We start from the raw sequence: 15,256 nt of genomic DNA on the forward strand, positions 1-15,256 counted from the left end.
CAGTAATATATACAAAAGAATACTCCCTGTTCGGCTGGAGACATCCCTGCCCTCCTCCAGCTTCTCCCAGCTGACGGGCGGAGCCTCTTTCCCACTTTCCACACCCTTTTCCAAAGCCTAAAAATAGAATTGGCCACTCCTGGCACAACAATGAGCCAACGACTCATCTATTCAAACATTCCTGGCAGCGGCCGAACGAGCCCTCGCCGCCCGTGACCACCACCTGACTCGCTCTCCCAAAATGTCCGCCGCCCATAAACATTGAGTCGCAAGCGCGCGTTTATCGTTACGCAGCAGTAAAGAATTTGACAGAATGTGCGAGCAGCTTCAGGGTATTAGTGAAAGATCAGCCAGCACCAATAAATCTATTTCGAAAGCTGTGTGCTTTCATCAAGTATAAACTTAAGAAATGTGTTTATACTTTCTACTTCTTTTTCTACAGTACATTTATTTACTACTTTCCTTTATTCATACTACTACTAATACAACCACTTTTTTAGATACTATTTTTTGTCATTTTGTTTTTTACATGTTGCTTGTTGGACAAATTTATTTCTTTTTGAGAACAGGTTTGACTCTTTATCTTGATTATTTATTGTGGACGAATATTTATTAATAATTAAGTTGATGATTTATTTTTGTGAACAGATCTCTAACCCCAAAACAGGATGCTTTATTTTTAACATGTTTCTGTGGACAAATATTGATTTCTTTTTGAGAACTGGTTTGACACTTTATTTTGATTATTTTTGGGACGAATATTTATTAATAAATAAGTTAATGATTTATTTTTTTTAGAACAGATCTCTACTGTGACCCCAAAACAGAACGCTTTATTTTTAATGTTTGTCTGTGGAAAAATATTTCTTAATAATGACTTTATTTTTTGATAATAATGTTCTTCTATGATCCAAAAGAGGACACAAAGTTGATTGAAGTTTGAAAGACTCTAAAATTTAATAAATCAGATAGTGATGGCATGTTTTAAGTATTTTTTTATGTTGTTTATTTTTTCAACCCAAAAATTCCTTGCACTAAAAAGATATTTTGTATCCTATTTTGCATCACTGAAAAAAAGTTGCGAACCGCCGTAGCCTACTAGTGCATTGATTGCTCATAAAATCAATACCATTTACATAAAATGTTGCATTTAATAACTCATTTCTATCGCTTTTCATTCATTACAATAGACCGATATGCTCATTACAAGAAAATGAAGTCCTTTGCGATAATGGGGATGTGACGTCACAACGACGCATTACGTCACCCCTTTTTCTTTTTTTTTTTTTTTTTTTTTTTTACATTGTCACACGTCCACGTTTTATTCCTCACTGAAACGCCACAAGCGTTTCCTTTCTTGATTTTCAAATGAAAAAGTGTCCCCGTGTCCCCTGGGTGGAGCGCTTGTCGTGACGGAGTCGCTCCCGGCTAGCCGCGCCTCCCGTCCCGCGTATGAGCCTCCGAGGGGGCGGGGAGACGTGCCACGGTCCCGAAGAAGAGTTGACAATGTGAGAGGCGAGCCGAACCTCCGCGCGGAGGACACTTTTGGCGACCCTATGCTCGTCTTGCGGCGCCCTCGGGGAGCTCACGCGTTCGACGACGAGGAGGAAGCGGAAGAAGAAGGACGTGGTCGGCGATGTTTAGGCGACGCGTCCAGGTGTTGGGACGCGTCCTCGATTAGACTTCCGACCAAGCGGCTCGCCACGGATGTAGCCGTTCACAACTGCGCGAGTCTGTCCGTGGAAGTTACGAGTTCGCGGCCGTCAACCGGCGTAAGTTGGCGGGCATGCAGGTGAAGAAGTACCGGGAGTCGCCGCAGAGCGCCGGGGACGACATGCTGGAAGTGGACGACCCCCGCAAGAAGTCGTCGTGCTTCTCCAATATCAAGATATTCCTCGTTTCCGAATGTGCTCTCATGTTGGCTCAGGGGACCGTCGGAGCATACCTGGTGAGTTGGGGGGGGGGGGGGGTACCTGGGTTCCCATTGCACGGCTGGTGGATGGGGAACTGGAACTGCGCGAAAAACTTCTTCTACCGTGTAGCAGGAACTCGCCCATGTGTGAAAATGAGAGCAGGACGAAAGTATGCTGTCGAAAATAGGGAGCATAAGGAATTTCAGGGTTAAAAATCAAGAGCAGCTTTCATCCTCCTAAGGTCTTTTTCTAGTGGTCACAGGTGAGCTGGAATCGTGCCCGGTTGACTTTGCAGTGTTCCCTCGCTACGGCGCGGCTCGGTAATTGTTTTCACGCGGATTTTCACTCGTGACTTTAACCTCATCTCTTGCGGGTTTATGTCGGTAGCTTGCAAATTCCCTCCGTTTTTATTCATACCAATCAAACAATAGCAATAATATTTAATAAAATACTATGACCACATACTGCTTCCCTTAATATTTTTATTTTTTTCTAATTTGGACCAGGCAACATGGATTTTATATTTTGTTTTGTGTTTGTTTTTTAGTTGTTTTTTTTTTACAAAAAAAATAGAGGATTTCAGTCACTGCAGGTATTTTTGGGAACATAAGCCTAGCTTGTTTAGCTAGGCATATATTAGCATATATTTATTGCCCTTGTTTTTTAACCAAGCTGTATATAAACAAGGCTTCAAGTTCTGACAAATTATGACTAATTAGCTCAGGAAATGGCAAAAACATGACACACAGGGCAACACAGTTAACTTGAATGCAAACCAATTTAAAAAACTAAAGCCTACTTAGAATCAAGCACATTATTTACTTTGAAGCAATTTTTATTATCAATTAGCAGTCAAAATGTCATTTTCGTTCATTTCAAACCAAATTTAATTGCAATTTTTTGCCAAATGGATTTTTCAAAATGGCTCTCAATTGACCGCACGGTAATATTAGGAATCAGGTGAGAAACTCAACACCATTTCACACTGGTAAATAATATGTGAGAAAAGCAGGAGCTTTTGTCATGCAAACGTGGTAAATATTGCCCCCTGGTGGTAGAATGACAAAGTGCTTGTTTTGACATGTCGTTTTGCCGGCTTTTTAAATGTTAATATCGTGGCAGTAATCGTGGCAGCCGATAAAATTCATTTAATTGTGCAGCCCTAAATTCAACTCTATTTTGTGTTATAATTACATGCAAACTGTGGTCGAATACTCTTTTGTTTCTGAGCATGCCGCCCCTTCTGTGGAAATCATTACCATGAAAAAAAATATTGGCCGCTTCCTTTAATGAAAGAGCCAAACGAATCAATGACCCGAAAGTGTTTACGTCTCAAGATTTCACAATCTTTTTAGGATGCCAGCATTTTATCGATTGTCCCAGAAGTGTCTTTCAAGGTTAACTCTTGCATCCCACAATATTCTTCCGATACAAATTGGATGAAAAGGCGCAATGTCGAGGCTGCCTTGAACATGGATTTTATGCTGTTGGACTTGCTTTACAACCTCAGGCAGTGAACTTGTCCTTCCAACATTAGCAATGTTGATTCTCCAAGTTGCTCTTTCCTCAGCTCACTTGAAATTAATCCACCAAACTTCAGCTGTGCGCCCGTGTTTACAGTAAAGTCTCCCATCTTGTTTGAAAAAAAGCTATTCTGCCTTAAGAAGTACATACAATACAGAATTAGTGTAGAGTACAAATGTAACACAACGTAAAGTCGCAGATACAAAAACATTCACTTTTGAGGTTATCTTAGTTACAACACAGATGCAAAAACGTTACTTTCTGAGGTTGCGTGAGTTCTGACGATGTACTTATGGTGCGTTCAAAAGTATGGCATAAACAGGCGTCGTCATACTTTTTAGTTACCTACTTTATTTATTCATGATCGTATTTATGTAAATGTGTGTCATTTTGCATCCGACCATGGAATCCCGACGAAAATAGGCATGATTTAGCTAAATTAAGGCTGTTAATAATCACTTTAAAAAAAAAAAAAAAGTTGTTTTTATGGCAACTTGGTAGCCAGAAAAGTACCGTTCAAATTACGATGGCACATTTTCTACATTTACGGTAAAAATTTGTATTGATACTGTTGATTTTACATGGCACATTTTGGAATTGTAAAATCGTCAGCTACACAGTACATTTTGTAAAATTGTAAAATCGACAGTACAATACAATTTTTACTGTAAACGTAGAAAATGTCCAGCCGTGCAACCAAGTTGCCAGTATTTTACCGGAAAAACAGTAGTTTTTTTTTTTTTTTTTTTACAGTGTTGTATAAATTGATCTCATGCGAAAATGTGCTGACAACTATCAATAACCAAATAATCATTTATTTTTAATGAATTATTTGTTTACAAACCTAAAATTGACCAAATCCTCAAAATTTCCGCCTCTCAATTAACTCTTTGAAGATCGTCATTGTGTTGGATCAGAATAAGAACTAAAAAAAAATCTGTATTTATTTGGAAAAGAAATTATCAATATTTTGCACAATTTCCTCATGATATTGACCAAACAAGCAAAAGAATCATTAAAAAAAAATAAAAAAGAAGTCCTGTTTTTTTTAATAAATGGCTAGAGATGAAATCGTACCTTGAAAAAATGATTACTGTGCAAAATAATCCACCAATTTTGATTATTGAACGCTACCTGCATTTAAGCCTACTGTCGGTTGTTAAGAACACATTTATTTGCAAGAAATTAATAATCATTTAATTTACTCCTTTTTAATGAAAAACCGTCTAAACCTTACACATTGTCCCCTTAAGATTTTGTCTCAAAGCACTATGCTGCCGCCTATTGGCGAATAGTATTTATTACATGCTCACTCTGCAACAAACTGCTCCCACAGGTGACAACGATGCATTATTGTATGTTTCTCGCCCAAAAATGTAAAATTGGATAATTTCCCACAACATGCCTGACTATAACTCTGGGAACACTACTGTGCCCTGGCTTAGAATTTGAAAAACATTTGCTCTTCTCAAATTAAGAGCAAATGGATTGGAACCTGAAGCAAATGATGTAAAACTATTATGTTGCATAAACTTTATTTTTCACCTCATATTTTCCTCCATCCCAAAACGTTTTGCACCGGATCTAAAGGATTAAACTTTTAAAGTGCTTTTGCATTTTGGAACCCGGACGCCTTGTTCATATATATCAGTAACCTCTTTGGCTTCCGACGTTTGTCGCCAGCACGCAGAGAGCTTTTGGATGATGCAGCGCTATCTATAAGAGCCGTTAATTGGATGACGCCGACAAAACCCCGCTATCATGGCGGCCGTTTTTGTGTGAGCCGATAATTAGCGCCAGGCACTTAATCAACACGGCGGCGGAACACACAGTCGCAGGAGTGCAATTAGCGATATCCAAGTTTTTTTCGCTTGATTCGGAGCGACTTTTTGCGCCTCGATCTAAAAGTAGAACAAACTCCGAAAATGTTGTCTCTGAAGCAACCTAACAGTTTCAAATCGCTTGTGTAATTTCGGTGATCTATTCGCGTCGGATGTTTTAGTCATTCATATCCCGATTAAGTCAAGTTGGTATAAATAATTCAGCGGAATTAATTACCAGCTCCAATGGCGAAACGTATCATCACCTGGGTGATTTATCATTAACGCGGCAGCCCTCCAGAGTCCATGCCTGATTTGGGATGCCCTTTCAACGCGTTCGTTTTTTTGTTTTTTTTTGCGAAAACAAAATGACAGCCAGTTTCACGGAAATGGAAATTTGCACTTTAGTTACTGTGATGTAAGACAGCCTTTGGTTTTTTATTTTAGTTTTACTTCCGGGATACCTCATGGCGCAAATGAAACAGCAATTTTAGATGATTTTATTATTCCTTTTTAATTCTATAGATATCCATCCATTTTCTAGAGCCGCTTATCCCTCGCGGGCTCGCTGGCGCCTATCTCAGCTGGGCAGTAGGCGGGGGACTTGTATAGATAGACTTAAATAAATTGAATCTTATTTGGCATCTGTCAATCATGCATACTTTTAATTCCTGATATTAGAATGGTCACAATTCATATGGCGAGGGTCTTGTGTACTATCAAATTTGGGGACTTTTGAATGCTTTTTTTGCACTTATTGCAAGGAAAATCCGCTACTATTCTGTGATCGTCCAATTGAGTATCTAATGCTAGTATCGGCTGCTATTTCCGGTATCGATACCGTGATACAAGACCATGTATCGGCCGGATACTTGTATCAGTACTCGTGTGTCTATTATAGAAACTAATACACATGCTCTTCTAAATTGTAACATTTTAAACACGTCATTTTCATATGAAAACCACGCCCCCCCCCAAAAATGTCTTCTGACAAGACTTGTATTTTCTGTGAGCTAATGGGATGTCCCGCGACTGGGTGAGGTTTATTTTGTTGCCACGCGACACGTTAAACACTTCCCCGCGTTCTGAGCGGCGAGGTTGACGAGACGTAGCTGCCGTCTCTCCCTAATAGGCGCTCCGCTCTTTTTTTTTTTCCCCTCGTGTAATTTATGTTGGGTTTAGGCCTCTCGGGAAGCCGTCTGGTCAATGTCAGAAAGGAAGCGAACAAGCGCGTCCAAGTCACGCAGAGTTTTTCCCCAGTCACGTGGCCGCAGCCCTTAATGAGATGAGATGTTTGGCGCCGCGTCAACAGGTTGCGCTTGATCCGGACCGAGTTTTTTCGAACAGGATGGGATGTTTGACGGCGGATCCCGGTCAAAGATCTTATTTTTACTAAGCTGGCAGTGAGTGAGGTAAAACATTCACTACCATTAACTGCGATAGACGTCAAAAAAAATCATTTGAACTGGTTTGGCGGTGAGTGAGTTGATTTTTAAGAGTATTCAAGACTCCAGGCAGTACAGAGGCCTGAGGGGTTAGCACGCTTGTCTCGCAGTTTGTGGTTTGAAGCTCAACTGCATTTTTGGAATACGCTTGGCAAGCAGTAATGAGTCTTGTTGGATTTTCATAACTATCACGTCATATAACTTGATTTCACCTGGGGACGCACACTCGTTGAATAGAGGCGTCGCAATCCGATCGCGAGATCGAATATTGGACCTGTATTGGTAGAGGTCTGGTATTGACATGATCCGATATTGGGTATAGGTTCAGTATCGACATTGGTCCGATATTGGTCCCATATTGGAGTCTATCCAAGATCTGGTATCGGTCCAATATCGGGTTTTGGTGTGCTATCAATACGTTGTCTGACATTGCTAATTGTCAATTGTTCTAATATTGGTCCAATATTGATATAGCATCTCTATCGAGTGTCTTGCAAAATTGATAGTGGATAACAGCACTGGATATTGTCTGACATCGATATCGGATATTGTATGACATTGATATCGGATATTATCTGATATTGGTGTCTGATATCGATAATGGATATTGTCCAATACTGATACCTAGTATTGTCCGATGCTGTTATTGGCTATAGCCCAAAAAGAGTAGGGTACTTAGTGGTCTGCATCCAAAATCTCCAATTAGCACTCATGCAGTGAGTAGGATGCAGTATCATGAACATATTGAAAGTGAAAAAATGGTATCTGTGATTGCTATACTCTGCCATTGTACATCTGTACTTTTCTCCTCATATATATCCAATACTATGACACGTAACACATTTTCATCGCAATTACGAGTGTAACGGTCCGATTCTGATATTAGTTTGATATAAACAAACAACAAAAACAAAAAAACTATCGGGTTATATTGGTCTACTTCCAAAATTTCCAATACCAATGCTTATGTGCAAGCAGTCCATTCCAGATTCCGCTGCTGCTCTTCTATCGGACAACGTCTGGATATAGCATGCGGATTTAAGATTTTGGATCTAGTCTCATCTAACTGTTCATACTTAAAAATAAACCAGGAAAGACATCAACTCAATCTGACTTTTAAGCGAGGCTGATTAAATCAAAGTCATTTGATTTGCAGCCATCCATTTTTTTAACCCCGTACAGGGTCATGTGCCCGGCCCACTTGAAGTGGAATCTTCAAGTGGAATCCACCCAAGACTGATCATCCAAAATAACTCCGCACATCACATCAGGAGAATTGAGCGCGCAGTGGAAAAATGTTCCAACAGTAAAACCACAAGTTGATATTTATTCTCATAGCTGCAGACAGTTTAAAGGAGCCGCTGGGAGAATGGAAAATTGTGATTCCCGTCCCGAGAAGCGCTTTTGAAAATAGCCTGAGAACCGTTTTGGTGTGTCACAGCGGTTCACATGCTACAAAGGAATCCCCTTCACGGTTGTTTTCAATTTCAGCCGAGCCGATCGCGAAGTGTCCCATCGTGCGATTGGCACCTTCTGCGGGACGTTAGTGGGCCGGTTCTGGCGCGTGTCGATGACAGCTGGGAGAAGAGAAGGTTACGATGAGCCGTTGCTGACTTAAAGTCGCGGAAATGAAAGTACGACTGGCCAGCTAATGGCAAACAGGCCTGTTGGCAGCCGCGCGCGGCGGTGGAACAACTCATCTGCTTGTTATTTCGTTACAATCCAATGGAAAGGCGGCGTGGTGGATGAGAAAAACATGGCAGCCATTATGTTATGATTTGAATTGAACTCGATCTCGTTATCTATTGGAGTAATAACAGAAACCGTTCGAGAATCGGTTTTGAATACATGCTGAAATACGTTCAAACGTATTCGCAAGCGTGTTCGAACTTAATCATAATCGACGAATCTTGACTGTTTAGTCAATTCAAAGAAAACAAGTTTTAATTTCCATCTGTTTTGTTCAAAAAACATTTAACGGTGCATAAAATGCAAAACATAAATATATGGATATCGGTATCAAGTCAATACCCAGCATTGATTTTCCATCAATGCAGGTATCAGTACTCATGACAGTGACTGATACTGGTATCGGCCCTCTTCATTTATGTTGGAAAATGCATATATGTCGGAAAATGCTAAAATAACATGTTTTTTTTTTCAGTCATCTCGTCATTCTTGGGGTAATTTTATGTATCAAGTATCAGTGGTATCGATACTTGGTATCAATTATTAACACCTAAGTACACATATACAGTACAAGTGGACAGTATTGTACTGGGTAAAAAAACAAAAATAATATATATACACACACACTGCATTGATTGATTTGGACAATTGGACATTTTCTCTCAACTATTAACTATTAACTACAGACCGTTTTTATGGTATACTTTTTCCAAGCGTCTGAAAAAAATATTGAATGTCTTAAATATCATAAAAATATGAATTTTAATAGATCATCAAATATTTATGTTCGATCGTATTTGTATGCTAAATGCAAAAATGCATTCTTTTCCCATAATGCCTCAGTGTATTGACTTGCTCATGAGCCAGTATTTTATTATTCCTATTTTTAACCATTTACCAAAACTAATATTTTCAAAGGTTGTCATGGTTTATTTGGTATTTTTATGGATTTATTATGTCTGCAGTGATTTTTGTTAATGCCACAAGGTTTGCGTATATAAGTCATTATGCTGCGGTATTATAAGGGAAAAATGCATCTGCTCCAGATAGAATAAATAATAAAACAAGTTTGATTGAACAATGTTTCCTGAATTTAGTAATGTTGGACAAATGTTTAAACGCATACAAGTCAATACACACGTGGCATTACGGGAAAAGTTTGTAGCATTTAGCCTACAGGTATATTCCAAAATATTTGTTAGTATGTTGAAACATAATTGCAGATACATCTGCCCATCAAAAATGTTTTTTTCTACTTTGGCAGCTCCGTGCTTTTAATATTCATTATTATGGTAAAATGACAACAAAAAACTCTTGCATTTGAGCTGTCCTATATGATTTTTTTTTTTGTTCTCGGTGCAGGTGAGCGTCCTGACCACCTTGGAGAGGCGCTTCAACCTGCAAAGCGCCGACGTGGGCGTGATCGCCAGCAGCTTTGAGATCGGCAACCTGGCGCTCATCCTGTTCGTCAGCTACTTCGGGGCCAAGGCGCATCGCCCCCGCCTGATCGGCTGCGGGGGCATCATCATGGCGCTCGGCGCCCTCCTCTCGGCCCTGCCCGAGTTTTTGACCAAGCAGTACGAGATCGGCGACACGTGGAGGACGGACGCGGGGCGGGACGTGTGCTCCAACGTCAGCAGCAGGGAAGTCCAGTCGGCCGAGGACGCCGTGTGCGCAAACAGGACTAACACCAACATGATGTACCTGCTGCTGATCGGGGCGCAGGTCCTGCTCGGCATCGGGGCCACGCCCGTGCAGCCCCTGGGGGTGTCCTACATCGACGATCACGTCAAAAAGAAAGACTCCTCGCTCTACATAGGTGAGCAATTAAGCGCCGCACACAGACACCTTTGAAATGATACCAAAAGGTAAAAAACAATCAATCATGCAATTTGAATAATCGATTTTCTTTCGATTGTTTTGGCTAGGGATGTTTAATACCGCTTTTTCCCCCCCAAACTGATACCAGAGCTAGTACGATACGATACGATATACTTTTATTGTCCCTCTTGGGGAAATTTGTCTTGGACTCAGCAGCTGCAGCAAACGTGAGAAAACAAACACAATAAGACAGCAAGCAAAATAAACAAACAAAAATTTGCACCTCAGTATTGCACATATCCCATGGACACAAATATTGCACAAGCAGGCTACCCTGACACATAAGAAAGACAAATGCTAAAAACATGCTAAAAGCAAGTCAAAAGTACGCATCTCTTAGGTTGTCGCCAATATTGTGCACCGATATCACGAGCTCTTTTGATATACAACATTTCCCTCATAGCATTTTTACATTAAAAAATGCCAATTTTCTAATCTGATTTCTAGTTCATGGTCATAAAACAATTGCAAGAGTGCTTTCAATACTTGTATTTGTTTTCGTCACACGCTTGCGTACCTTGAAATAAAGCCAGGTATCGGCTCGATACAATACTTGGTATCAATACTAACTCAGCATCTATTTTTTTTCAATGTAACAATTTTTTTTTTTTTACTTTTCTAACTCTTTAGTAACTTATTAATTGCCAGCCAATATTTAACCCTCCTTTACCCAAATACTATAAAGTAAATAAACACATTAATTACCTGAAATTAAATGGCCAGACGTGAAATATATGTAAAAATACATATTTTGAATTCAATTTTTTTTAAGGAGATTTTCTGAAATTGACTAGATTTTTTTTTTTTAATCATTGGTTTGGTTTGCACATATCAGAAAATAGGTTTAAACATTGATAATTGTTTTAAAATTATAACTATATTTGTAAAGATCTTATTTTGTCAGTCTCCTTTCGTAGAGGGCTACATCAATCAGAACTTTACTGTCGAGAGGCGGAATTACTGAGGATAGCTTCAATTTTAGGGCTCCAAATGAATAATCAACCATTAAAAACAATTCTTGATTTGTTGTCAATGAGTTGTCGAACCTTCAATATTATGCCTATAGACGACCAGTATACGTTCTGACAGGGCCTCTCCAACTCAAAAAGGCTTATCTTTCCCCCCCTCCCCGGGTCAGGCTGCTTTTCCGGTTCTTAACTCCGGAAAGCCTCTCTTTAAAGTCTTAATCAAGCAAAGTCCACCTACCCGTGCAGCCCGCCGTCAGGTGCGATGTTTGCATAGTTTGTGTCAATACATGCTCTCCTGTTGCCTGACATCCAAGCGCAGGCCTGTCTGTGCAAGCGCACGTTTGTCATCTTCCCAGCCAAGGCTTGAGCCTCCGATCGCTTCTCAAAGGCGCTGCTGATGCGGCTCTTCCAAGCGCTTGCGCTGCACATTTCCTGATTCTCAACGGCCGGTCGGGAATGCTGCGATCATATTATCTTTGTTGCTATATAAAATATAGCTTAACATCCCCCACCTTTAAGCTGTCGCTGCATTACTGCAACAGCAATCAGGCACAACACACATATCGTTGCTTTCATATCTTTTGCTACTTCGCGGTTAATGGGGAGGTGTCAACCCCCCCGCAAAGTCTGAAACCCGCGAAGTAGGGTATCAGTTCTATGTATGCCCCAATATAGCTGCAGTAACCATAAATAATCCTTTTTTTGTATATTTTCCGTATTTTATTTCCTTTCTCCTATTATTTAACATCATTAACATTATTGTATATTCATTAAATAACTCATATTACTTAAGTTTGTTGAGAATTTGTTCTCAGGACTGGTTATCTGCACCAAGACTCCGGTGAAAGAGTACACAAGTCCTCACGTTGAATTTCACATTTATTTTTGCTCATGCATGGCGTATCATGTAGTATCTGTTGAATAATAAATCAACAACAACGTTAAAGTCAGTCAACTAACATATAAACATTTAATCTATGAATTTACTGTATTTTTAGCCGACATTAGCGGGTTAGCAACAACTAACAACTACTAACTATAAAGTGCAACCTCTACACAAACGAACACATAAACAGAATAAACACGCATCGCTTACTAAACAAAGGCAGTAGCGTGCGTTAACATAAATGATAGTGAACTATTGTTGTCATTCACCACGTCACCGTAACGAGTCGACTGACGCACAGAGAACGTAAATCAGGAAACGGAAATGCAACGCGACCCGACAAATTAAAAGCATGCATTTCAAAATAAGATAACAAACGTCACGAACTCTAACGCTTGAAGAATTCTTAATATAGTTATTAACTAATATTACTTAGTTGTTTGATGAATAGAGTACTGTATAATCTACTCTTTTGCTTTTTTTTTTAATTTTTGCGCATTTTTTAAATTATTTTTTTGATATCTGAGGGAGGAATCACTGTATTGATTTAACAGTTTGAGGCTTTCAGTGTTCAAATTAGATTGTGGATTTTTGGAATGAAGCTATGGTTGTTTTTGGTGAAGTCTTGGTAGAAATGTATCAAAGTGAAGGAGAGGAAGCATGGTGTGTACAACTAATAACCCTGAAATTGCGGACCCTCCTCTTTTGAGTCACTCCTAAGACAAGAGCTAAAAATGACTTTTCTCCGAATTTTGCAGCGCTTGTTTCATTTTACTTTTAAAGGAAATTCCATAAAGACAATGGCCGCTTGCCATGTCCTCTTTTTAACTGTGGGAACACAAGTAAACATAGGCGCACGGTTTATACTGAGCAGTGATATTAATAGATTATATAATTAACTGCGGACCCTTGCGTATTTATAGTTTGGCCTTTACAAAATCACATGTTTGCTGTTTTTGAAGCTATCCCCCATTATTCACTCAAACACCTTATTTGTGTGTGTTTTTTAAACACACTCCCCCACTTCTTTGTGTTTATTTTTATTTTCTAATGGCAATTATGAGAGAGTGTGAGTTATTTGAGGATTGTGGCTATTTGCCGTCGCGCTTGACTTTTGTGTCCCACACGATTTGTGGCCGTTCACTTTATGTAAATTGTTTTGTTATTTCTATAACATTAATTTTTCTCAGGTGATCCCGTACATGACTGTGGTATTTGGCAACCATTTTTCAATGCTTTCCTCTGTGAAATATTTTTTGCTGCCAAGTACCCACTCATGAGAGCAAAGTATTTTGGGATGGAAAAAATAAGAATGGCGTGCAATCCGTGTCTGAACTCCAGAAGATAGATGGTACAAAAGTCAGAATGTTGTGCAACTAATGACAATACGCTTCTGGATAAAACTTTACAAAATAAAAACATGCAAAGTGTTGCATAGGTGTCACCATATCAAAATCTCGCAAAAAGGTGCTTCATGTTGCAATTAATTCCCTCTTAATTTGAAAAGAAATGTGTACAAGTACCCACTCATGAGAGCAAAGTATTTTGGGATGGAAAAAATAAGAATGGCGTGCAATCCGTGTCTGAACTCCAGAAGATAGATGGTACAAAAGTCAGAATGTTGTGCAACTAATGACAATACGCTTCTGGATAAAACTTTACAAAATAAAAACATGCAAAGTGTTGCATAGGTGTCACCATATCAAAATCTCGCAAAAAGGTGCTTCATGTTGCAATTAATTCCCTCTTAATTTGAAAAGAAATGTGTACAAGTACCCACATGAGAGCAAAGTATTTTGGGATGGAAAAAATAAGAATGGCGTGCAATCCGTGTCTGAACTCCAGAAGACAGATGGTACAAAAGTCAGAATGTTGTGCAACTAATGACAATACGCTTCTGGATAAAACTTTACAAAATAAAAACATGCAAAGTGTTGCATAGGTGTCACCATATCAAAATCTCGCAAAAAGGTGCTTCATGTTGCAATTAATTCCCTCTTAATTTGAAAAGAAATGTGTACAAGTACCCACTCATGAGAGCAAAGTATTTTGGGATGGAAAAAATAAGAATGGCGTGGAATCCGTGTCTGAACTCCAGAAGACAGATGGTACAAAAGTCAGAATGTTGTGCAACTAATGACAATACGCTTCTGGATAAAACTTTACAAAATAAAAGCATGCAAAGTTTTGTATAGGTGTCACCATATCAAAATCTCGCAAAAAGGTGCTTCATGTTGCAATTAATTCCCTCTTAATTTGAAAAGAAATGTGTACAGCACTGTACCTGTCATGGCTTTAAAAAGCATCAAATGAGATTTGCTTAGACCTGCCGAAACCTTGTTAAAATCTCACGTACCCCCATTTAATAACCAGTTAGATAATTTGATTTAAAAAAAAAAAAAAAGATTTTAAAAGGTCATAGCAGCTAGATTGCGATCTCCTCAGTCCAAATTTGTGCAGTAGCACGTTAGACCGGTCTATAATTTGGCAAGTTGGACAGAGGAGGAGAGATGCATCAGCACCGCCGTTTGTTATCGCTTTGCAGCAGAGACGATTTGAGGCCGAAAGGAGGCCGAAAGGAGGCCGGCGTACACGCTTCCTGATAGCAGCGGCTCGGTGCTGTGCGGCCACCTTTTGTGGCTTCCCGTACACATGTGGCCGGCCAACAAAGGCAACAGTATGCCGTATAATCTCAAGGCCAAAGCGGATTTTCGTAAACGAACATTCGTCACTCTATTGTCCCGAATATGATCTGATTTGACCACAAGCACCCCATGCTTGGTTTTGGCCGTAGAAAGGCGACAATTGGACGCGTCGAAAAGGTCTTGACATTGTGGCACCGGGGCTGTTATTTGTTTGCGTTTTACAGCAGGGAAGTGAACTGGGAGGGATTGGATTTTGGCAGGCGTGGAGTCCTGTCCCCCTTTGATAAGCTGCAGGCTTTGGAGGCAAAACAAGCGGTGAGCAGCGGGGAACAATGTAGTATTGAGTGGCGCTCAGCTGATGGTCCTAATCCCTTCGCTGCAGGCATGTCATGTGGCCCCGGCCGCATGAATGGAAGAGATTGTCTGAAATTCTGCGAGATTTGCCTTCGCATCCCCGCAATTTATTTGCATCTGACGTCCGTTTG

At 39.8% G+C, this 15,256-nt stretch overlaps 1 protein-coding gene across 1 annotated transcript in view; it reads left to right on the forward strand.

Moving 5' to 3' along the window:
- The first annotated feature begins 1,404 nt into the window (after nt 1–1,404).
- The window catches only part of slco3a1a (solute carrier organic anion transporter family member 3A1a), a 42,054-nt gene continuing 28,202 nt past the window's right edge, over nt 1,405–15,256 (forward strand). Inside the window, exons 1-2 of the mRNA XM_088417802.1 lie at nt 1,405–1,948; nt 9,754–10,210. Of these exons, the coding sequence (XP_088273928.1) occupies nt 1,787–1,948; nt 9,754–10,210 (619 nt within the window). The 5' untranslated portion in view covers nt 1,405–1,786. The remainder of the gene's footprint in view (nt 1,949–9,753; nt 10,211–15,256) is intronic.

Source organism: Hippichthys cyanospilos, chromosome 6 (assembly GCF_059441005.1).
Source record: "Hippichthys cyanospilos isolate Australia breed blue-spotted pipefish chromosome 6, RoL_Hcya_1.0, whole genome shotgun sequence".
Classification (NCBI taxonomy): Eukaryota; Metazoa; Chordata; class Actinopteri; order Syngnathiformes; family Syngnathidae; genus Hippichthys; species Hippichthys cyanospilos.